Consider the following 24,114-nt stretch of genomic DNA (forward strand, 5'->3'; position numbering starts at 1 on the left):
GGTCATCAAAAGGTAGTCACTCTGAAATGAAATAAGTCTATCAACAATTGTGGCGACCTCTTTTCAGTAATTACATTAGAACCACACAAAGAACAGGCTTCTATCCCGGATGTGAATGGTGCGACACATAATGATTTTTTCAGTCTGCGCTGTTATACTTTGTTTTTGCTGCTGATTGAATTACTTCCAAGCGCCTGAAGAATGTTTTAGGTGGAAACTATGGAAATTAACCAATTGACCTTCTCTGTGACCCCAGGGATACACAAACCCTGTGGGAAAACCAACTGTCAACTCATGCTAATGCAGGGAGTCGAGGAGATCTATGGAACCCAAACAAAATGCTCTTAGAGACCACATTAACCCCCACAGTTCACTTTTGTAATAGCATATTAATCCCAAATTGCACAAATTGAAAAAGTGCTTTGGTACAGCCATGGTAATACTGATATTTGCTTTTGGACGTATGCATTAGGTATGGAGTCACTATACATCAATATATGAAAGGCATTCTACTCAACTGAGGAGCAAATCCGACAAAACAAAGCAGTATAAGTGAAACATCAAATTAAAAAGATGAACAGGATGTACAGAGTGAGTGATAGTCATTAGTTAAATAATGAACATACACATTAACAAATTTGACAGTCTAATCTGGCGTGGTCATTATCATTTTTTGCTAGTCCATTTCATATGCAGGTCTCTTTGTTGTGGAATGTGTAATGTAGCTGATGAATAGTCAGCGCAGATGAAAGGCTCTCCCAGTTCGCCCGGGTGGGTTGTCCGGCGCGGCGGGCCCAGGGAAGCGGTCATCTCCTACAGGGGCAGCCTGTCAGAGCACTGAGCGCTTAATTGATGCCTCATGCTTTTCAGGGGCAATTATGGCACCCAAATGTCAAGAACTAATTTGTGCCTTTGTAATGTGGACAGATGGGCCAGGGAAAAGACAAGGCTGGGAGCTGGCGGTAGAGGCCGACTGGGTTCCCAAGCAGATGTGGGGTGTCGTGGGGACGGAGAGTGCTGGGGGTGGAGGAGGAGGAGGCCGGGGTTCAGAGCCAGAGCCACACTGCTGGAGGGCATGCACACGCAGAGAGCTATGCTTCCTGAGTTGCAGTTTCACACCAAGACGCAGAGCTGGTTAAGCTCGATGTGTTTTTAACACAAGCAGGCGTAGATGATGTTAAAGCAATTCCCAGTTTTATGGTCAGGCCATCGAAAGTGGCCACACTTATTACCAGTCCATGAAGGTCCATAGCTTTGTATATTGTGTAGAACTAAGTCAGAAAGACTGAAAGGCTGTTTTTAGAAAGCTGTTTTTAGAAAGAATTGAAAATCCAGTGTTGGATATCTAAACAAGATCATACATTGTCATCAAAAGATGATTGTTTTCTTGCATCTTTTGTTATGTGTAATTTTATGATTTTAGGCTGTGGTTACTTAGAGAAGTGCATTTTGGAAAATTTTGAGTGGTTTGTAGGTTGCTTTCACTAGCAAGAAACGGCATGTCTTCTAAATAGGTGGTACATTCCATCTCTGTAATCTATGATATTTAATGCTGTATTACATGATGTTCCCCATATACAATTGTAATGACTTGACAATGAGTTTATAATGAGTCAATATAATTCATAAACACTTCCCTGAAAGTACTTTGATGGATATGACAGGTCAGTAAATCAGTTTTAATCAAGATTAAAAGCCATGCACAACACTGAGATGCAAGAAACTAGAGGCCACTTGCAGTCACTGGATAAAACATGTGTGTATAAACCTTTTAAATGGTCTATACAAACATTCTCCAAATGTACTAAACCATCTATAGATTATCACATACTGGTGTATTAACTGTAATGCTCAACTTACAGACAACTGTCAACTAACCTTAACCAAAACCTGACTCTGACCCTAAACCTAACCGTTATGTCACACAAATCCTAACCCTGGCTTTAACTGTGGCGATCAGCTTACTGTACAGATACTGTACAGACAACTGTATGTCTGCCTATTCTGAAATGTTCACTGCCAGTGTTCTCCAGTAGTCTACAGTATGGGAGAACCACGACCACTGAAACAAAAAGCCCCCTACTTTTCTGGTTTAGAACAATTCTGATGCTCTTTTGTAGTAGCTATTCTTCTAAAACTCCTGAGCTTTTCCATCTGCCTGCAGGGTTGACTTTTCACACCCTGACATTTTGCAGCTGTGTGCTGACAGAGCACTGGGTTACATGGAGACATTTCTAAATCATATCAATATCAAATGGCCAGACCACTATGATTATACATTACACCAATAATTTTCTGGCTCAGTAAGCTCAATAATATGATAGAGCATAGTAATTTACTGTTCTGTTTACAAAAAGCAGACCATAGAGCTCTAAACACACAGTTACACAGGGGCATCACGACACCACCCTTGTGCAAACACAATCCTCTTAGAAGTGCTGCAGGATTTATAAATGCAGGTGACTCTCCACCTTGACCACAGTGTTCACTCGTCCAGCATCTAAAGATATAAATTATGGCCTTGTGTAATTGGGCCAGACACCCAGATCCCCACCTTCTTATGTGCGAAAGAGATTTAGTTCCCTCATCCCCAGCAGCCTGCAGCTGAAGCAAGGGGAGAAGAGCCTAGTGACTGCCAAAGCAACACCTGCACGGTCTGACTGCACAGCAAACAGACATGGCAGATCAGAAACTCCGACACCTGCCCACAAGTTCAGGTCTTTCCCTCTCTCTTTCTCTCTCTCTCTTTCTCTCTCTTTCACTGTGTGCCTCTCTCTCCCACTCCCTCTCTCAGTCTCAGACAATAACCCTTTCCAACACTGTGATAGGGTTTCTGTGAGAGGCCAGGTCTGAGGGGGTGATGAAAATAAGGGCGCATCCATTAAGTGCAACAGGCGGACTTCTGAGTGGGCATGCATGAGGGATTTAAATGCCGGCTGCAAAGTGCTCCGGACCACCTGCGAGACAAAGGCATCTGTTTCAGATCAGATCAGACGGGCCCAAAAATATAAGTCCAACAAATGCCAAGAGCACTTCTGGGCATCAGGTATCACAATACGGGATTTCCAGCGGTGTCAAAAACATGACCTTCAAAACAGCAGTGCTTCTGTGTTTGATAGCAGATGTAAAGGTCAAATACTGTGACCCTCTGTTTATCCAATGTGCTGTAGAAGAATCTAAACCGTATCTATTTTTATTGTATTGAAATTTGTTTTAATAAGTCACAGGTAGGCTACATTCATGCCTTCTACATATTTAACTTACAGGCTTATGCTTGTAAGCAATGTCATGGGTATTTGATGTAATATCTAAGTGTGTTTCTACTTACTTAGTAAAAAATAATTGTGACAACAGTAATATTGACATAAATAACTTCTTAATCTTGCAATTACTTCCCAGCTTGAAATCTTTGTTTCATTTATGAAATAGTTAATCTATTAGACAGGGCATTGATTTTTTTTACACCCTTTTTATTAATATGTTTTTTTCTTCTTCTGGAAACTGTGGAGCATTACTTGTGTATTTACAATACTGTCATGTCCTCTTAGATTCCATCTGGTTATTAGCTGAATCCAGTCAACCACTGGGAACTCTAAAGACATTGTTACAATGTTAAATCACCAATAATGATCCAGAGCTAGGTATATCTAATTGTGTTACATGGGACAAGAATTAGGATTGGCCAAAGTCATGCAGGAAGATCTCTCTCAAAACGTTGCAACACTGAAACAGATTCAGGCCTCAGGGCTCATCATAAATATAAACATGTGGTGGGATTTCTACATCCATGAATAAGCCACATAATTGTTTTAGGCATGTCTGCTTTGGTGTGGAGTGTGTGTGTGTGTGTGTGTGTGAGAGGGGGCTAATGCTCCCTCATGTGTATGGAACATGAAAAGGTTCTGTTTGAGTCGTGTTTATTTAATAAAGGAAGCTAAAGCTTCTTGTGGTCTCCCAGCCCAAACCCAGTGAACACTGGCCGTTTGAAGGTGTTCATATGTAAGACAGGAAAGCCCCTCTGTGTCATATACAGTGAGATTTGGCAGCAGGTAAGCCCTGCTGTCAAAAAAAAGCCCTGGACCGTCATCACACGGATGCTGAGATCACACACCATTGCGTTCACATGTCAACAATCAACAGGCTCTCTTTCATCCATTGATGAAACTGTTTAAAGATACATTTGTTGCTAGAGCTTGCTCATTTAGCGTAACATTTCCTGAAAAAAAAACGAAAAAAGTTACCAATGAGGGTTTTCAAATCCCGCATGACTTCTTCCCAACTCTTTATCTGTTCGGGGTGACAATGCAGGTACTTTAAGATACACCCCCCTACTCTTCACCCCCACTCCTCCTTCATCTCTGACTACAAGGCCCAGAATTAGAGAGGAGGGCTGCAATCTGAACTGCAGAGCCTCTTAACAGATGCAGAGAGTTGATGCGGCTCACATCCAGAAGAGAGAATCTATTGCAAGTGGCATGGATGTGACCTGAAGGAGCAATCCCCTCATCAGTCAACTCAGAGGAAGTCTCTGTGGTCGTAAAAAAGAACCAGAATTCAAAGGTTAAGTGCCTTCAGAAGAGCCTTGGTCACCTTTAGTTTAATCGGACAATAGTAGGGCCAGTATTTATCCAGAGCATAATTCTGAAACTGTCAACAAAGATTACTTAATCCTTATCACTTTGACCCCACTTGTCACAGAAGTGCCAAGTCACTAGTCTTCACTAAAGGTCAGTTTTTATTTCACCCTGATCTTGTCATTGCAGCAGTGATACGTGAGAAGGTCTCTTGGAGGAGCGTTGAAGTTGATATGCACTGGACACACTGCCTTGGCATAACTGCCATTATAAGAAAAGGAAAACATTTGTCTAGTTGGTGAATTTGTATGCTAGCCAAATAGGCAAAACAAAACAAACCCAAAAATGCATTTTTCAGTAAGAAGTGCGAGAAAAGTCTGTTGTCTCAGTAAAGTATTTTTAGCCTGGCGTAATGACCATCATTATTTCATGAGCCACTGGTCAAGGGGGGAAATGGGGTGAGGAGATGGTAAACCCAAAGGTCTTGTGTGAGCTTAGAAGAGTTGCACACTGATAGAATATGGCACTGGTCAGTTATGCAATATACCAATAGTTAAACCAGGAAAAGTTTATAACTCATTGGTTTACATCATCATTAATTGTACTGGTTTCTAGACGCTACGTCTTCTATTCAAAGTTGCTTTGATGGTGTGATGGTCAAAGTTGTGGAGTTGGTGCATAGTTCTATTGTAGTAGTAGTAGTACTGTGGAATGTGGTGACAGACAATTTGTATGAGAAGACAAATCCTTTTCAAATATGTTTAATTGCCCCACAGAATAAGCACTGTGTTGGATGCCATTTTTGGAGCGCCAGCAAGACAAATGGTGGAAATCATAGCAGCGAGAGATATTATTCAGATCAATCAAAGAAAATCACAATGTGACTTACTCTAAACAATACAGTATTATAAGACCATGAGCAAAATATTTTCTTTGGTCAGATGAAAAGAATTGTTTGAGACATTATTTTGATACAATTTCTAATTGTTTGGTCTAACTGTGAAGTTATGTGTAAAAATATATATTCTTCAATAAATAAATATTTCAAATAAATACATGTACTGAAAAAATGCATAAATAAAGCACACTGACACGACAATTGACAACCCAGCCTCGATACTTCACATTAAGAAGTCTTCAAGAAGCAGGGTACCTTCACAGTCCTCTACACAACGTCTCTCTAGCCATGCATAGTGGCACTCAATCTTTACGTTACGTTTACATTATCTTTACGTTATGTTGGACACCGTCCCCATGCTGGGCTTGCTTCTCTCTTACAGAAAGCTCTGCTAATGGGACGCCGGATGCTGGAGAGTCCTTCACTGCAGATCAGCGTCGGAATCCCAATCCCCACACCTCCAGCCTGTTCTCTGGCACTGCTCTCCGAAGAGGGCGTAAGGTGGAGGGGGGGTTTTATCTAGCGAGACAAAAAGGCCCGAGTGGGCTCCCCAACGTGCAGGCTGAGAGCCTCAGACAGGTAACCCCAGAGAGTGGCCCAGTGCATTCCAGCGGGAGGCCTCCGGCCATATTTCTTTCATGTTAGCTATCTTGGCCACTTTTGTGCCAGAGGCTTTCACTTCAAGCCCTTGTCTCCAAAGATGAAATGGGGCCAAGACCGATGCTGCATCTCATCAGTTACACTTTCAGTGGAACTCAGCTTTGTCCTACATGGTCCCTGTTAAGTACTGGCACTTTCTTAGGGTCCACTGACCTGGGCAGAAAGTGTGTGAACTTTTGGTGCCGCCTAGACTTTGTCCCATCTCGTGGTGTCCCATCCTTGTTCAGTGCCACAAAGTAGGCTGCCCCTTTCTCTCCATTGTGCCTGTATTCATTGGAGGCATATGTGTTGTACCAGTTCTCCTCAAAAGCTTCCTTGAAGATACACTCTTTTGTGAGTTTCTCCTGAGGAATGGAGAAAAAATCGTTGAACATTGGGATCAGCCTATTTAAGGAGTAGGCCTACATACAGTAGATACAGTATATCAACACAATCAAACTTCAATATGATACTAAATATAAAATACTAACATGCTAAATATAGACTACTTACAGAGCCATAAAGTTCTCCTTTGTTATTCATCCCGAGATAGAGTCCACTGTTAACTCCTTTGATGCTTATTAATCCAACTGCAAGGCTGATGAATTCCAAAATACCTGGAGAGGAACAAAACAAGCAGCCTCTTCAGCTGAAATCTATACACATACCCATCTTTCCCAGTACAGAAGAATTTGTCTGCAGAGATAACTGAAGTATACACATGCCTTTCAGCCATAAACGTTTTAATAACTACAGTATGTTATTCATACTTAATGGATCTATGACGAATTTGTTCCTGTATGCATATGATAATCATAGCACAACACATTAACAACAACACATCAGTAAGGTGCGGTACAGGACATACAAATGACATGAAAACATCTGAAACAGCAAATATAAGAGGCTTACCAAATCGACTGTGATCTTTTCTTGTACCCTGCACGGAGCCATCTGGGAGAATTTCAAGGTTAAATCCAGTTCTGCAGTACAACTGCCGCCTGCGATGAATTCCTTTTAAATGGATTAAATCCGCCGAGGTGCTGCGCGAGAGTCTCTCCGCGGGCATAGAGTGATCGTTCAAAGGACCAATGCTGTCTCCAATAGATGTTACGTGAAAGTGTGACCCGACATGACCAAAAGCATCTATTTGTAAAAGCGCTCCGACTTCTCCTATAGTTGCCATCACAAACAACCTACGCAGCAACATCAGGTGAAGTTTGGCGCGGATATACAGAGATTGTCTCTTGGAAGTTTACTGCATTATTTCAGCGATGTCCAGTAGCCTACTTGGCACTGGTTGTTTGGACCACGCGTACAGTGCAACTGACATTCACAATTGGTTAGGACAGGAGGTTCTCAAGAAAGCCTTTACCCTTCTCTGCTCCAAAATGTCATCTTATTTGGCGAATGCATGCTTGTAGTTAGTTGCTTGTCTGCGTTTCTTAAATCTTTCGTTTCCAGTATATTCTTGAGGAGGTTAAAAATGATTCCCAGTATTAAAAACTTTATATACGTTTGTGAAATATAAATATATAAGCCGCTCCAAGACGTGCGTAATATTGGATATATCCCCAGTCTTCTCAGAGCACGATAACGCAAGTACCAGTGCTGCAGAATAATCACTGTGACTGCCTCGCACACCAAGTGATTGAAACGTGAGGCAGGTGCATAATGCAAGCAGTGGCTTACTAGGGGCGGTCCCTTACATTTAAACCTTTCCTGTGTGAGATTTCCCTCAGAATCCATGACAGACAGACAGACAGACAAGAGAGAAAGCGAGAGAGAGAGAGAGAGAGAGAGAGTCTGTGTGTGTGTTTCTCTGTGGTTCATAACCAGTAGCCTAGCCATGGGGACGTTAGACAAGCAAACTGTTATAGTATGTTAAGGAGCCATTTATTTCCATCTCTCTGGAAGAAGTAGCCTAGATGAGGTAGACATGGCATTGACAGTCAGTGGAGTTAACCAGCGTTCTATTCCCGCTCGTGTAGCAGTTTGAAACTGACCTGAAGTCTGCATCTCGCGAGCTGTGAGAATAAATAACCGTCCTCCTGCTGTGCCTTCTGTGATGGCTGCGGCTTTGCGTAGACTCAGTGCTATACTAAAGAACTGTGCAACTAATGTCTCCAACGCGTCTCAACGCTGTAAAAAGACTGAAACAGGTGTAATTGAAACAGGAGTATGCTTTGTTCTTGGGGGCGCTGTAGCTTACTACTGTTATGACCGTGTTGGACAGGGAAGGAAACTTGGTAGTGGCCAGGCTTTCGCTCCCTTGGTGCAGACAGTAACTGCCAAAGAAAAGGTATGCCAACCGTGTGTATGCACGCTATGTCGGAACCTGCGGACACTAACATTAATTAGCCGTGTGTTGAAATACACCTGTGTTTTTTTTATGACAGTTAATCCTCACGGACCAATGTGTTAATGGAATTTTGTTATTTGTTTGGATTAGTTACGCATTGTTTCGCTGTGTTAAATATAGGCCTATAACACCCGCTTCCTTGGATGTCAGTAGGCCCAATATCTTCTGTCCTCAAAAATAATTGTGTTCTGTAAAGTTAGTCCAAAATGTCCCTAAGGCGTTCTGCATATCGCGTAGTCATCGGCCAACGGCTGACACTTCAGCACCTGTTACGCACATCAGGGTCCTGACTGGACGGGGGTGTTGATCATGTAGGGTCGGCATGCGGTCAGCCAAGACGTCAGGTGTTGGTTCATCATGGGCAAATATAGAATATATTATCTCCACAGTCAGAAGTTAGAACATGGGGCATCGTCTGTATGACGGATTACAGTTCGAGCACAGTGCATGTTTACTAAACTAGAAGGGCACATGGAGACTGAGAGTGCAGACTACCGCCCAGACCAAAGCCAGACAGTATTCAATTCATATACTAATTGCATCTATAGGGCAATGGGAATCTGTAGAAGTATAGGCCCATTGATGTTGTGTGTTGTATCTTAATCTTAAGGTTAAATATTCAGCTAGATATGCTAATACTAATTCCCAGGTGTTTGTAATACATACTTTGCAGAGGAGCATGTGGATTATCCAGAATATAAAGCATTAAAAATGCATGTAAAAGTTCAAGGCCTTTGAAATAGAAACATCAGCAGGCTGTGGATAGCCTATAACAGGCCCCATCTCTACAAGTGAAAATTTAACACTAACACTGAAATTAAAAAATTACATTAAAAACATGTTTTGGTAAGCAGTTAAACAATGTTAAACAATGTTAAACAATAGTAACAAGAGCTGCAGATGTTAAGGCAATATAGGCATGCCTTCCTTATGAATTACTATTACTATTTACAGGACCTGATTAAAAATGTTGACCTTATCATAATAAAACATTGTGTCAAATGTCTGTCACAGCACCAGAGCATATAGTACAGAATCCAAAAGTAGAGAAGAAATTAAAATGTTTCCAGGCTGTTCCATTGAAGAAAACAGAATCTATCATGATGAGCTAATACTGGATGGGTTTTAGCCTACATATGAATTTCATAGTTTGTGCCCATCAGAAATCACAAGCAAAGTGAATTTTCACTTTCATTAACATTGAGTATCTATTTTTTTTAAGAGTGCACTCAAAAATGAAAAGAAAACCAAGAGGCTGTCATATTAGAGGGATAACATTTTTATGGCAGATTTGTTGAATAAATGATCTGTGGGATCGTGTTGATACGCTTTCATCAGATTGTTGGACTACTAAAGCATAGAGAATTGACGTGGTCTAGTTTGCAACCTCGCTTACACTGTGTTCTCTTTTGTCTTGCCACTCTTATCTTGGAGAGGGTGGTGGGGGGGGTGTAGGCTGGGGGGAGAATTGGACATAACCTTGACTTGTGGATTGAGATGGAGGAATTCAGGGCTGAGGTAACAGGACACGCTGCCTTGGCAGGGAGGCTGACATTTGATCAGGGTAATAATTAGCTGGACCACACATTCCCAGGGTGTTTGCATGGTACCCAGTGGGCCTGGCACAATGCCACGAAACAGTGGCTGATAAATTAGCTCCACACTTAGTCATTGTCTGATATTTCTGGTTTTTCGTAGGCGGCAAGATTGTCAGTCATCTTTGAAGTGAATTTTCAAATAATAGTGTTTATGGAAGATGCCAGAAAATACTGATAGGTCAGATGAAGATGTGGCGTAGTTGAGAATATTAATATTTAAACTTTAATATGTATAAATTATTCGTTTTTTTCCCCTATGCACTTGCAGTAATTCACTGATGCTTATCATTGAGAGGTAATGTGCAACAGGCTGCCAGCATTAAGTTGTTCCCTTACAGCAGTGTAATTGGACAGAACACAGAAAAGGCTACTGGACTAGTGTGATTAGGGGTTTGAACCTCAGCAGTGGCGCGTTTCATCAATTCTGGCTGAGAGCCCACAGAAAACTACAGATTCTATTGATTCAGATGAGGCGAAAAGAGAATGGTGTAGGAGGTCTGCATATCTTATCAGTCAATAAGGTGGCAAGTCTGGTAATATAATCAGTCCTTTCCTGTAAATACATTATGCCTTCTAATACAAATAATACTTAGTAAGTGGAAGTTACATATATTGTGGTCACTTAAAGCAATTGACTGCTTTATGAAACTGCATCATGTAATGAGAATGATGTCCAGAAGTGGGCCCTGTGTGTTTGTGTTGTAGACCAGGAGAGTGGTTGAGGATGAGGAGGAGCACCTATCAGTGCATGAGGAGCGTTTCCGCCTGTTCAGCACAGTGGAGTGTGAGGGCCAGCTCTACATGACCCCACTCAACTTCCTGGAGGCGGTCACTATCAGCCTACCCAAGAGTAAGCCTCAGCTGAGAAGCATGTCCTCTTCTACATGAAGCCAATCCTCACATGTCTATAGCTCTGTTTGTTTTCAAGTGTACAGTTATAATGCCTTAAATTGTCTATAGCATTAACATGGATACATAAGCGCGTCTGTGGTCCTATTCTATAGAAATGCAGTGAAATGTTGTAATTGGTGGTGGTTAACACCCGCAGATACAAGTATCTTTATGAAGCAAAAAAACAACAACAGCACACATTTATCTGAAGAGTAAATGTCCCGTGAAATGCCGCCATAAACTGAGCAGCATATGGCTTCGGCCTGAGGACACCCACCAAGCAGGACTATTTACCTGTCGTATATGGAGAGTTTGAGAGGAATTTATTTTTTATGAGGATACATGTCCTGACACAAACACTACAATTCAATCTGAATATATGACCAATGTGAGATGATTACCCACTTAACCCAAGTAAGTGTGCATTAAATAGAATATTGATTTAATTTGTTTATTTTATAGTTACACTCAGTTTTTCTTCTTATTTGAGTGTGTATCCCGGTTTTGGGTTATTTGGATTTTGGGTTAGCATTTAAGACTGGGATTTCCTGGAATGTTGAGAAGCTATAGAAGACTGGCGCATACAAATACAAAGAGCACAGATTGCGCCACCACACTCCCAGCACATTAGTTTTAATGGGGAATGGTGTGACGAAACGGGATAATGGCATTTATGGTTTTATGCTGTGGCTGTAAAGTATGTGATGTTGTGAGCTCATAACTGTAGATGTTTGGAAGAGTCTGAACAAAGGCTGTTACACATAAGTGAGGTCCTTTATGTAAACAGTGAGAAAATGGTTAAGCCATTAACTTGTAGTGCATTTATTTGCCTACCTGTTTTTGCGCCGATAATGTCCATTTTCAGGTCTTTAAAGCAACACACTCGGTAATGACGCTGGTGCTGGTGCTAGGTAGAAACCTGCTGCCCTCTCGCTCTCTCTCTGCTCCATCATCCTGTTCTGGTGATTCACTGACTTCCTGGAGGCCCAGACACAGACTTCTAGCAAATACTTCTATTTGTACATATGAATGTATATTTTCAAACAAAAAACTCAACATAGGTTTAAATGCATAGTTCAGCCTTTTCTTCCTATTTTTGTTTTAGTATTCAGTTGCTAAGTGGCTAAGTAATGGAGTCCCTGTATGATAAGAAATTAGGGTTATTCCATATTCCAGAGAATACATATTTATGACTTTGGGTCAATGTGGTATCAATCTGGAGTGGAGGACTCACATAGATAACAATACATATCAATTTAATGCATGCGTTTATATGGCATTTATTGCATCTTCACCCATCCATTAGTAGTTTCTGTTATGCAAAACAAGTATTACACAACAGCCTGGAGAGCAGACTAATCTTAGAGCACATTTTAATTTGCTCTGGCAGATTCCATTCCCATTTAAACCAATTTCGGTATCACCAAAAACCCAGGAATCAGTTACAACCACTTATCCAGCATGGGGCGCCCTTTATACGATGATAGAGAAGGACGGTTGGCGCAGGCCAATGGCTGTGCCGATAATAATAATAATAATAATAATAATAATAATAAAGCTTTATTTGTATAGCACCTTTCATACACAGAATGCAGCTCAAAGTGCTTTACATTTGAAACATGTAACACAATAATAGTCAGTCAGTCATTATCAATCACTTTTCTTTGCTGTTTATGTTATACTCAGCAACATATCAAAATATAGAAAATGACGTCATAAGACTGGCAGCCTTAACCCTCTTACCCCCCACAAGCACGCCATATGGCAACTGTGGCAAGGAAAAACTCCCATATTCCAGGAAGAAACCTTGAGCAGAACCTGACTTAATAGGGGGAGCCCATCCGCTTCTGGCTGGCTGCGCCCTCCAATAGTAGCAGATGTAGAATAATCTGAAAATGTAGTCTACAGGTGGCTTCAGTATTAAACAACACGGACGTGTATTTTCTTTGTCATTAAGTAAACAACTGCTTTTAAAACTCTTGTTTGCTACACTTCCAAAAGGATCTGGTAAGAGTTTAATGTACCAAGTTAATGTACCAACAGTTTAATTTCACTGTTGGTTACGGCCCTTGGAAACAGAAAGTGATCTGAGAGAGTCCAGACCAGTTCTCAATTGAGATCAGTAACCCCAGCTCTTCAGCATTACTAAGGTATAAGAGCGGAAGTCCTTCTGTGATAAGAAATATTGTGATGAAAATAGAAATAGACTTTTGGTATCAGGAGTATAACGTAGCAGAAGAGGGGTCATTGTCCTCGTTATCGTCCTGCTGCTCTGATAGGGGCATCTCAAATACCAGGCCAATTACTTTACAACGTGTTCTCCTCACGTCAGCACCACCCGCTGTAGCAGCAGCAGCTCCTCCTCAGCAGTAGGTCCATAGCATGCCTGAGGGAAGCTTCCCCATGCTGTGTGCCCTTGAGCATGGTTTCACCCTTCACTCTGTTTTGGTGTCTTGATATCCTATGGACATTGACAGCAGATCACAGCACATGTCTGCTCTGTCATTACAATTTAATGCAACATTAAATGTGCACACGGGCTGTAAATGTTACACATGTTTGAAATGAAATATTGAATATCTTTCATAGTTTTTTTTCACACATCATTTCCCCCCCAGACAAGAAGTTTTGTAAATCCATTTCACGAGAGGTGGGTTGTATCTATCCATTATATCACATATATTTCAAATACATCATAAAACATTTTTTTATAGCCCAGCCACATGGAATTCTTTAAATCATTGCTTCTCTCGTTCTTAAGGATTTGGAAAAGATGCTGTCAAGCACACCGCCTGTTGGAAAGGGATCCCCCAAACTGTTCAGAGACATTCATGATAAAGGTAAGGATCTACTCTGCATTAAACACCATACCTCACTTTTCTAAGTATTTACACTATGTCAACCTTTTCTGGTTAATTCAAACCCATACCGGGGTGGTATATTGGTCATATTTGTATAAAATATTCAGCTAAACATTAAGAGAACTAGATTAGGAACATTGTCAATTCATATTCATAACAAAATCAATTGTTTGTGAGAGTTTACCACAAGGTATGCATAGTTATTGCTCCTCTAAAATGTCTTCCAGTCAGAGGCTGTATGCCAGACAATGCTTCTCTTTTGAAAATGTCTTTGTGTCTTTGTGATTGAATCGGAAGGAAGATGGACTCAAGATCAAGTTATAAATCTAATCTTATCTTTGGATCAATGTAGCCATGTTGTGACTTTGCTCTTAGGCAGACCCAGATACCATGAGCATGAACTCTGGATGCCATGTGTGCATATGAGGAATATTCATTAACTCAGAGGAGGTATAAACTGTCTTTAGAGCATTCGTATGGCAATACAGGAAGTGATATTACCAAGTGTTACAAATATTTGATGCAATGCGATAGAATAATCATGAGTTACTTGTCAATTGGGAATTGATATGTGTGCCACATAGGCCACATTTAGTGAAAATACACACCTGGTGATTAGTAGTCCAGTATGTTGGCTGAAATGAGTGTGCTATGGTAGTGTGTTAGTTCCAGTGTTTGGCTGTTCTGTTGACTGTTATAAGCTGGAGTTTAAACAAAGAGTGATGGGAAAAGCTTTCTTCTGAAGTTAAGCGAACTCTTTGAACTGTTCAGTGTTGAGACTTGTCCATGTGGCAGACCCCCCGGAACCCTTACACACTCCGTACGTGTGTATTATACTATTAGATTACAGCTCTTCCAGGGTCAGTCACTCATGGGCAGCTCCCCCTTGAATTGTTTGTATATTTGTAGGAATGCATACTTCAGTATCAGTATTTGTATGAGATCCATCTGTTGCCTTTTGCAATTTACATTTTATGGCATTAAATGAATCATGTTTCAATCATAACATTTAAGATATTATGTCAAGAAGTCAATATGCCTGATAAAACAAAATGTTGAATTGTACTATACCACAAAAATAACTTCATAACACCCAGTCATGGTATGTGATGGGTTATCAGGTCATGTGGTTCACTGCAAATAGGTATTTGAGATGATGAACTACCACTTGGTGTCCTACAGTTGTCTTTGGTCGTCCAGCATTTTGTTTTAGCATTGTCCATGTCCTGAAGGTAATCACCGCCAAGGTGTTCACCAGTCTCCCTCTATCCTCTGTGTGGAGCGAGCATCATACCAGAGGCCTTTTCCCATAACACTCAGAGCAGTCAGTCAGAACTATCTGAGCTCCAGTCACTATCATCTCCAGCAAACAATAGCTGGGGAATGCTTTCAGTGACAGCAAGACAGCTTGCTTAAGACTACCCAACCAGGCCTGACAGTTGGTCGTCCACCTCCCTCCTCAAACAACAAAAGTAGCCTGTAGGCCCCCAAAAAGACAGGGCCCTAACCCACATCATGCATCTTCAATCAGTGTCAGATCACTGAAGAATGTTTTACACCTAGCTAAACAAACATGAGGGGGGCAACCCAGGAGCTTGCAGCCGGCTTCAAATTTGTTTGGGTTTGCGTCCGCCTTGGTCACTCATGTTGTAAAGTTTCTTGTTTGTGTGAAGAGAACACCAAGCATGAATCAAGAGGCACCTTCTTAGATCTTATCAATACGGATGAAAGCCTTACGGGCTTAGGGGTGTGGACTGCTCCCAAAGATACCTTGTAATTTGATTCATTTTAAGGGAGTTACTTTGGGGATGTGTAAACATTTTTAAGCCAGTTCTCCAAACCAAACATTTACAGATTGTGTTTCTTTTCTTCAGGCGTTATCACTTACACAGAGTATCTCTTCCTACTTTGCATTTTAACAAGTAAGTACTTTTCATCCAACATCTTATGCTTTGCTCCGAGTTTATGTCCAATTTATGTCTGATTTTATGAGCCCAAAAATACCGAAAAGACCCCCCATATTGCTCTGGCATCTACTTAAATAAACACATATAGACCCTTTCAACAATAAAAACAAAAACAATGCTTGAACGTTCTATTTGGGCCCCAATCTACTTCCTCTGCACTAAGATAACATATGGAATGTTAAAAAGGAAGTCTTGTGGGGCTAACTATGATGCTGATAATGGAACACTCTTGAAAGGGTCCATATTTATGGTTTGTATATATCTGTCATAAAGTACATTGCCTAATTGTTAGCATAGTCATGTAATGGATTTAAAGTCAGTGATCTTTTCAATATCTTTCCAATTTCACCTTTTCAGAACCTCGCAATGGCTTCAAACTAGCCTTTAAAATGTTTGATGCCGATGGAAATGAAATTGTGGATAAAAAAGAGTTTTTGGTGGTAAGGGCATTCTCTACTTGCATCGCTTTTAGTATTACATGAATTTGACACATGTGTGATCTTCCTAATGCTTCCTAATGACTCCCTCCTCTCTACCAGCTTGAGGATATTTTCCATAAGAAAGCTGACAGAAAGGCGAGAAGAGAGGAATCGGACACGGTGGCACAGCTGGTAAGGTTGTTATGTAATTGTTTCTCTAATATAGCTCATAGTGCTTTGTGGCTCGTCTTTGCCGTGCAGTAGGCCATAACATTTTCTTTCCATTATGATGGTGTGTTTTCCATGATGTATTCTGGTCTGATTAAAATCAAGCCTTTAGTTTAATGTCTGTATTTACATGTTTTTATTTTTTTCTATTTCATTTTCCTCACATTGGTGCCGTGTATTTATGTCAATTGCTAAATCTGAGGGGCATCAGGTAATAGAGTTACGGTGTTGTTAGATAAGTTGTTATGATGGATATTTTTATCTACTGTTTGTATAGGCTACAAGACAAGGCATGTGGTTATGTTGCATTTGACTCACTACTGAGAAGTGAGTGGTTGCTATGCATGTTATAACAGGATATCGTTCTTGAATCTTGAGTCTTAACAAAAATTATATCCAGATCACATAATGATATGTAACAGTAAAGATGTATCTGTATTTTAAATACTCTGTGTCTCTGTGTGTGTGTGTCTTAAGTATTACAATTGAGTGTAATCGAGACATTACTGTGAGTGTGGGAGAGGATAGACTAGACTTAAGGGTATACCACAGGATATGACAGGATATGACTACTTTAATGTGATATGCATATTTGGAATCCCACAATCCCTCATTCTCCATATCATGGGAGTAAGCTGCACTTAGAGCCCCCCAAAAGCCAGATAAGGTTGGTTGCTCACAGTGAAGGGGAGAAAGAGAAGTCATCCTTTGCACTGAAAAAAAAAGGCAGTAGGATTTGGGTAGAGTGTGAGGGCCACACCCTCGTGCATGCCTGGTCTGCTGAACGGAGCCGAGCACAATGTGCCTGTAATGGGACTGTCAGACGGGCCCGAGACACGTCCCTATTGTGTAAGGGAGAGGCAGCCTGGCCCCAGAAGTGCAACAGATGATTTATGTTACTTGACTGCCACTGAGGCACGGCTTCAGAAACATGCTCTCCCTCACCTGAAGAATGACAGAATTCCAGGACCCCCATGTGTTATTTTTACAGTTACTTGAAAAGTGGTATTTGAGCTTGAGTTACCTTTTGTGATGGAGCGGCCAAGATGAGCGGCCTGCCAATCTGAGTGGAATAAGCTTGTTTTCGGCCAGACAAGGGACTTCTATTCTGTCCAAAGCATGAGGGCCCCCGTTTCATTCAGAATGAGGCTCTCTTGAGGACGCCCCTTTACCTCCTAACAGCTTTTCCAGTTAAACTAAGATAAAGCAAACGTTCAGATAAAACCCTATTGTAAGTATACATGCCACAAGTTGTTCTTTAAATGGGAGTGATTAAAGTGATGGGAGTGATTAAAAACAGTCATTAAAAAACTGTATTTTAAGATAACTTTATAGGAAGTAGGGACAAAGGAAAAATACAAGATTCCCCTTAATTAACTGCACATAAATCTTGTTTGGTGAAGCACTAGGAAGCGCTGTGGGCTTTTAGCTGCTTCCAGTCAGATAGATAAATATTATTAAAATGACAAAGATGGTGCCATCTTCCTACACCAACTGTTGCCTTTGAGTGTGGTGATGTTGGGACATGACCATCACCAAAAGTGCTGCAAGAATATTTCGAGATAAAAAAAGAATCATAAACACTGTCTGTTATTTTAGGTGTGGTTTAGAAACTTGGCTGCCTGTAAAGTTTTGTGTTCATGAGGGCACAGTAGCAGTACAAAGGTTATTGTTAGTTTTTTCTGTAAAATCCATTTTAAATGGTATTTGTTGTGCAGGGCAAGTAAACAGTGGAATTCTCTATTTTGGACGCTTACCATAGTTAATGTACCAAGGCAGTTTTTTATAGACAATGTACAGGCATCCATCAGTCTGGATAGACTATGGAGTTGCACCCTGGATTGACAGGCCAATGTGGGACAGTCCCTCCCACAACGTGCGCAGACGTGGTCGGACGCTGGTCTATCTGTCTAGCTTTGGGCCTTTCTCCTATGCCCTCTGGTTTCAGAGGGATGGGTAAGGAACTCTGTGAACCTGGAGAGGCCTTTCTGTACAGTTTGCTTCCAGGATGATCCTTCTGCAGCCCTAGCTTCCCAGGTGTTGAGGTTGACGCCCAAAACCTTCAGATCTCTCTTGCAGACAGCTTTCCCTCCTCCTATCCCCTTCCTCCACAGCCAGTCTAACACTGACCTGCCTGCGCTTTTACTAGCTGTGGCTAAAAAAAAACGTCTTTATGTAGATCATTGTCTGCATTTTCCTAGAGCTCAGTAATTAAGTTTGGGAACATGCACACATCCAAATGAAGGTGCAGGAGCCAAAAGTCAAAGATCCTAGAGCTCAATAACCCATGTTTAACCCATATTTAACCCAGGGGAGCCTGTACCCAAGTAAAACATGCGTGTTCCTCTCGCTCGCTCATACCTCGCTTAATCCCGGATTGTGCTTTCCTGGCACGCGCAGCTGGCTTGTCCTCTCTGCATTCCATGCCAAAAAGGCGAGGGCTACGCGACTCATCTCGAGGACGCCTTTCATGTGCTCCTGTCTCACAGTAAGGTAGTTATCATACCTGGAATGTTTCATCATTCCTTGGACTGACTGTCAGTGTTGATTGTTTTTTTCCCCCTGTCGTCAAAAACACTGAGCTCAACAATTCATAACAGGCTTCCCTGACTCCTTGAAAAACTGTTGATGTCTCCATGAAGGTTGGCAAGCAGTAAAGTACATTCCCTGCCATTCCTTGGCAAACCACATTGAGACCATACCTTTATGGTTTTGGTCATGTAAAAAAGTTTTTTTATGATAGGTCCATCAAAACATGTCTACTCAGTCACCACTGATTTATTAAAAGACATAAAATACGAAATTAGGATAGCTGGGTAATGTCTTTAAATTCCATCAAGAGTTCCCATGCACTAAAGTTAGCCTCTCTTGCCCATTGTAATTGTGGTTACTTACGTTTGGTGTAGAGAGAAGTCAATCAGAGGTGACAGAGAAGTATTATTTTCAACACAGGTAACCAGCTTGCGGCTGGGGCATGGGAAACTACTGGGTCAAAGCTTGTGCCGTTTTGCTTTAATGTAGCTGATTACACATTAACTTTTAAGTTGTAAAAGAAACATTACTTTTATAGCCAACTTTTTATGGTTATGTGAGAAAATATTGAGAATTGCTGTCAAAACAAAGATGTTATGACATTTCTTCAACACGGGAGAGATCTAGTTACAAAACAAGGACTTTGGGACTTAGGGAAATAGCGTTGCTATATACTGCTTTGCTATTGAACATTAATTTAGTTTTAAATGTTATGTGTCTGAGCTGTTAAAATGGATACTATGTTTCCTAAATGCAGTGATTTATCAATTATTTACATAGCCTGTGAAATCAAAAATGACCAACACAACCCTGCTCGTGCATTTCTTTGGAGAGGACGGAAAAGGAACGCTAAACTTTGACGATTTCTACAGGTAAGTGGCTACACTCTAAAAGACTCAGGTTGAATTTGTTGAGGGCAAAGAGCCACACACCTCAAATGCAGTTGCAAGCTAACTCATAATCCTGTATCTGTTATATAGCCGTGGAAACAATGCATATGTGCAATGGTAGCTGAGTAATTGTTGTGGGATTCCCTGGCCTGGTGATGCTTTCCCCTCTGCAGTGCAGTGCAGTGCGGTGCTGCTCATGACATTTGCTCTCTCTGCAGTTTCATGGACAACCTGCAGGCAGAGGTGCTTGAGATTGAGTTCCTCAGCTACTCGAAGGGCTTGCCCACCATCAGTGTGGAGGATTTCGCCCAGGTCCTTCTGCGCTACACCACCGTGGACAACATCAGCAGCTACCTGGAGAATGTGCAGCAGAATTTCCCTGATGACAAGGTCATTTACAGGGACTGTGATTTTGCTATTTGCAGGTTATGGCTTGACTCCCTGAATGATATATGCCTTATGTTTTGGGTTGATACATGCCATGAATTGCTATCACTATATATTACATGTGCTAGATCTGGGAACAAGCGATATGCCATCTCTTTGGTTAGTACGGGTGACATTTTTTTCACAGTGTGCAACAAAATTCTTCCGCATGTGTTGAATCGTCGCATGAAGAGGTCATAAACTCCTCAGCTTGTTAAGGGAGTTGCCAGTCAAACTGCATTGATAGTAAAGTGAGCAAAGCCAATTTCACTCCTCTCCACCTCATAAACACAGCAAAGCATCACATTTAACTCAGTACTTCATTTGTCCGAGAGTAGCTGTTAATTGCTCCGAGCAGAAGACCAGTCTAGTGCCTGGAAATGGATGAGTGCTACCCAATGGAGGCACTCCTGGGATAATTTGCTGGCCAGGAAATGTTTTGGGGACAGCTCATGTTGTTTTCTGTTTGGGTAAGTATCAGGTTAATCGTCTTTGGAAAAGCCCACTAACAGGTTGACCTCTTCCCAAGAAAGCTACAATCCTGAAGTGATGACAGCTCAATTTGTACATACCACGGGAGAGGAAAAAAGAGACAGAAATCCCACATCTACGATCACAGTTGGGCCTGAGTTGGGTTTTTTGTCTCTGGAACTGTTATCTCTGAAGTCTTCAAGGTCCTGTGGACTCTCAAGACTTAAGCGTGAAAAAGATTATATGTTGTGTCAAAGAGCCAGCATTATAATGGGTGTAGACATCTTTTGAGGAAGTCATCTTTTATGCAGTGCAGGTATGACTGATTGCACCCCTCAGTTTAGCTTTCAACACCATGCATGGAGCTGGAGTGGATGCTGAGTCGTTTAGTCAACTCGTCTGAACACAGACACACCTCCCCACAGACCTCAGCGCTAGAGTTACATGAACCTCCTCAGTTCTATAGCTCTTTGGTCACAACTCATTTATTTCTTATTTCTTTTCTGGCAGGGGATCACCTTTGAAGAGTTCAGAACCTTCTTTCAATTTCTCATCAATTTGGAGGATTTTGCAATTGCCATGCAGATGTATAATTTTGTCAATCGTCCAGTGGGGCAAGGTGCTGTCTTCGGTTCTCTGTGACTCCGGCTTCATATTATTACTGAAAATTAAATCCTAAATCAAAAGAATTACTTGTGTAACACCAATTAATTTGTTGTAGATGAGTTCTCCAGAGCTGTCTACGTGGCTACAGGCTTAAAGCTCAGCAAACACCTAGTGAACACTGTATTCAAAATCTTTGATGTCGACCACGATGAACAGCTGAGCTACAAGGAGTTCATTGGCATCATGAAGGGCCGACGGCAGAGAGGCTCTTGGGTAAGTTGGTCAGCGGTTCAATACCCAGCTCAGTGTGTCTGTTTTAGCCCTCCTCTTTAACTGGTCCAATGGCTGTAATCAACCTCTCACATCCAGCAGGCAGAGTGATTACTGTGCATCAGTTTTGGTCAGATTGATGGTGGTCTACATAATAGGAGTATTTGTTTTGATTATGCACAGCAGGCCTTCTTTTTCAGCAGTAACATGATCAAAGATACTGAAAGTCAGTTTAGTCTTTGTCTATATTTTCTATCTACATTGTTGAAAGTAAATTATGTCCAACAAGTGTCCGAGTTCTTAAAAGACTTTCTTTTTCTTGAGGATGTTTGCTGCTCTCTAGTGGTATGATGGGCTAGAGGCATATTCAGAGTATTGCAGAATTTAAACCAAGCTATTCTTAATCTTTTCTGTGTAGATGTTGTGGTTACAAAAACAAATAATAAAAAAAGTTTGACTAATGTAATCTCCCTGTTGTATCTGCTTTTAAATTAGGCCAACAGAGGTGATGGCCATTTCATATCATTCAAGTCCTGTATGAGAAAGCAGCTCTCCAGCAAATAGGTAAATAAATAAATATAAATAAATGAACCAGAGCAAATGATGCTTCATTCAGATGCTTGAAATTACAAGACTATTAAATCAATTGATGATCTAAGTTTTGGATTGGTAACATTTTGTCTGTGCGCATCAGTCATCCATGACCTTTTAAAAAAAAATCATTGTTTTTTCGTTCTAATTCTTGGCACCATTTCATCATTAAATGTGTGCTTTTCCATAATATCTTATAATAAAAAATATGTTTTGTTCAGATATATTGATTTGTGAGGTTTATGGTAACCTCATATTGATTATCCTGCCTGTTTGGTCACCCAAACCAAATTCCATCTCCTAGACCGGTACTGAGGCCCATGCACTCCCTCAGCATTGAATTACACTGTAATATTAACGAACAATCCAGTGATACCAGACACCGCCTGACCTTGCTCACACTAGCATGGGTCAGAGCTGTTCACAGCAATACACAGGTGTGGCACGCAGGAAAAAAAATAGCAAAAAGATAAATAGGCCATGCTAATGTTTTCTTCTAGCCTACTGGTTAGGTGTTCCTCATACACATGGAAGTTGAAAGGTGAATGACTTGTGGCCTTACCATGTCACTATTTAAAGCATTACCATGTGGTGATAAGCTATGTTTGCATTGTCTGTTTCCTCAGTTGGAAAGTGTCCAGTGTCTTGGACCTCCTGCATCCAGATTCTGTCTCCCTGCCTTGAGGAAGAGTTAAGAGAGGATCTGATGTTGAAGACAGTAAAGCGCATCTTGCAGTGGTCTTAACTGTGTCATGTTACTGTTTCTGTCAGGCGTATCAGCTGGAACTGACAGAATGGGGCTTTCTTTGAAATTAAGGGATAAACAGTGGAATAGGTAACATAATTTCTATCCAATATATTCAATATGGTTGATGGTTCTAATGTCTAACTTATAGGAGTAATCGCTTGAATGTGTTTTATTTGAAAAAGGGCCTTCCATACAGTTTGCTTATTTTGCATTTTTCTATCAGGGGGGCAGGTTAACTCTTTAAGTTGTTGTTAGTTTGAAATCATTAAAACGATCAAAAAGGTTTTTTTTATTTATTTATTTGACTGAAGAATATTGCAAGAAGGTTCTGCTATACAGTTTGATATGACTGTAGTATTACCATTATATATTTATTCTATTTTAATGTTATTTTCTCATAATGATGTCTTACTTCAGCATAATAAAGTCAGTCTCTGAGTCATCTGAAACTGCTGGTCTGTCTGTGTAGTTGTTAAGACTGATTCCCTTCAAATTCTAAGCCACTTAATCTGCCTATACAGTGAGCACATTGCTAACATACTTTCTCCAAGCCTGTCTGCAGTCCACAACACAGATCAACTCAGAGAGAATAGGCCTAGTGGGGCAACAATTTCTTGTATTGTTGTCTTTATTTATATTTTTTATTAAGAACAGTTTTACTTGCAAAAATCTAGAGTCTTAAACAGGGCTAGGGACCCTTCATTGTTGAGTAGGCTGTACAATAGTGGTTCTGCATTGCTCCATGCTCATGTTGGAAAATGGAATAATACTGACCCTGTTTTGAACATGTGATGGTTCATGGTAATAAAACAAATGCATTATTCTTGTAGTCCAAGTCTTTTAGGCGCCTTTGCCTTGCATAGTACAGTATGTTTATTTTCATTTGCTATTGATCATTGATATTGCATTGACGTTATTGTTTATTATTGCTATTGTCCTTAATGTAGTCTTACCAACTTTTTTAAACTGTTCCCTGTTAATTGTAACTATTGTATTGTTTTTATGTGTAAGTCGTTTTGCACGAAAGCGCCAAATCCCATAACCACAATGGAAGAAAGTATTTTGTCTGTGTTAATATAGGCCTAACTTTTTTGAAAATATATAACCTACTTTTGTTTAAATTTTTGTCCTCGACATCGTAAG

At 40.8% G+C, this 24,114-nt stretch overlaps 2 protein-coding genes across 3 annotated transcripts; one reads left to right on the forward strand and one right to left on the reverse strand.

Annotated features, from left to right (window-relative positions):
- Window positions 1-5,677: 5,677 nt before the first annotated feature.
- Window positions 5,678-7,300, reverse strand: fgf20b (fibroblast growth factor 20b). The gene is made up of 3 exons (XM_048231829.1): window positions 7,024-7,300; window positions 6,625-6,728; window positions 5,678-6,476 (listed from the first exon to the last, which is right to left on the reverse strand). Exons 1-3 carry the CDS (start codon window positions 7,295-7,297, stop codon window positions 6,228-6,230), a joined length of 627 nt encoding a protein of 208 aa, XP_048087786.1. The 5' UTR covers window positions 7,298-7,300; the 3' UTR covers window positions 5,678-6,227.
- An 843-nt stretch (window positions 7,301-8,143) lies between these two features.
- micu3b (mitochondrial calcium uptake family, member 3b) lies at window positions 8,144-23,794 on the forward strand. Of its 2 annotated transcripts, none has more exons than XM_048232303.1 (13): window positions 8,144-8,413; window positions 10,777-10,921; window positions 13,581-13,612; window positions 13,724-13,802; window positions 15,698-15,745; window positions 16,148-16,230; window positions 16,330-16,401; window positions 19,750-19,841; window positions 20,078-20,249; window positions 21,267-21,375; window positions 21,478-21,635; window positions 22,128-22,196; window positions 22,850-23,794. In XM_048232303.1, the coding sequence occupies exons 1-12, from the start codon at window positions 8,180-8,182 to the stop codon at window positions 22,194-22,196; spliced, it is 1,293 nt and encodes a 430-aa protein (XP_048088260.1). In that variant the 5' UTR covers window positions 8,144-8,179; the 3' UTR covers window positions 22,850-23,794. The 2 variants fall into 2 exon arrangements, with proteins under 2 accessions (XP_048088260.1, XP_048088261.1); XM_048232304.1 differs by having other exon boundaries at window positions 8,345-8,413; window positions 10,752-10,921.
- Window positions 23,795-24,114: the final 320 nt, after the last annotated feature.

The sequence above is a fragment of the Alosa alosa genome, chromosome 21, assembly GCF_017589495.1.
Source record: "Alosa alosa isolate M-15738 ecotype Scorff River chromosome 21, AALO_Geno_1.1, whole genome shotgun sequence".
In the NCBI taxonomy this organism is placed as follows: Eukaryota; Metazoa; Chordata; class Actinopteri; order Clupeiformes; family Clupeidae; genus Alosa; species Alosa alosa.

Excerpts from the sequence above, each read along its gene's own strand:
- micu3b (XM_048232303.1), top strand. The coding sequence starts at position 8,180 with ATGGCTGCGGCTTTGCGTAGACTCAGTGCTATACTAAAGAACTGTGCA. Across the intron at positions 15,746-16,147 it reads CCTACTTTGCATTTTAACAA|AACCTCGCAATGGCTTCAAA; the intron begins GTAAGTACTTTT and ends TCACCTTTTCAG. Across the intron at positions 21,636-22,127 it reads GACGGCAGAGAGGCTCTTGG|GCCAACAGAGGTGATGGCCA; the intron begins GTAAGTTGGTCA and ends CTTTTAAATTAG.
- fgf20b (XM_048231829.1), bottom strand. The coding sequence starts at position 7,297 with ATGGCAACTATAGGAGAAGTCGGAGCGCTTTTACAAATAGATGCTTTT. Across the intron at positions 6,729-7,023 it reads AAAAGATCACAGTCGATTTG|GTATTTTGGAATTCATCAGC; the intron begins GTAAGCCTCTTA and ends GTTCCTCTCCAG. Across the intron at positions 6,477-6,624 it reads AAGGAGAACTTTATGGCTCT|GAGAAACTCACAAAAGAGTG; the intron begins GTAAGTAGTCTA and ends TCCATTCCTCAG.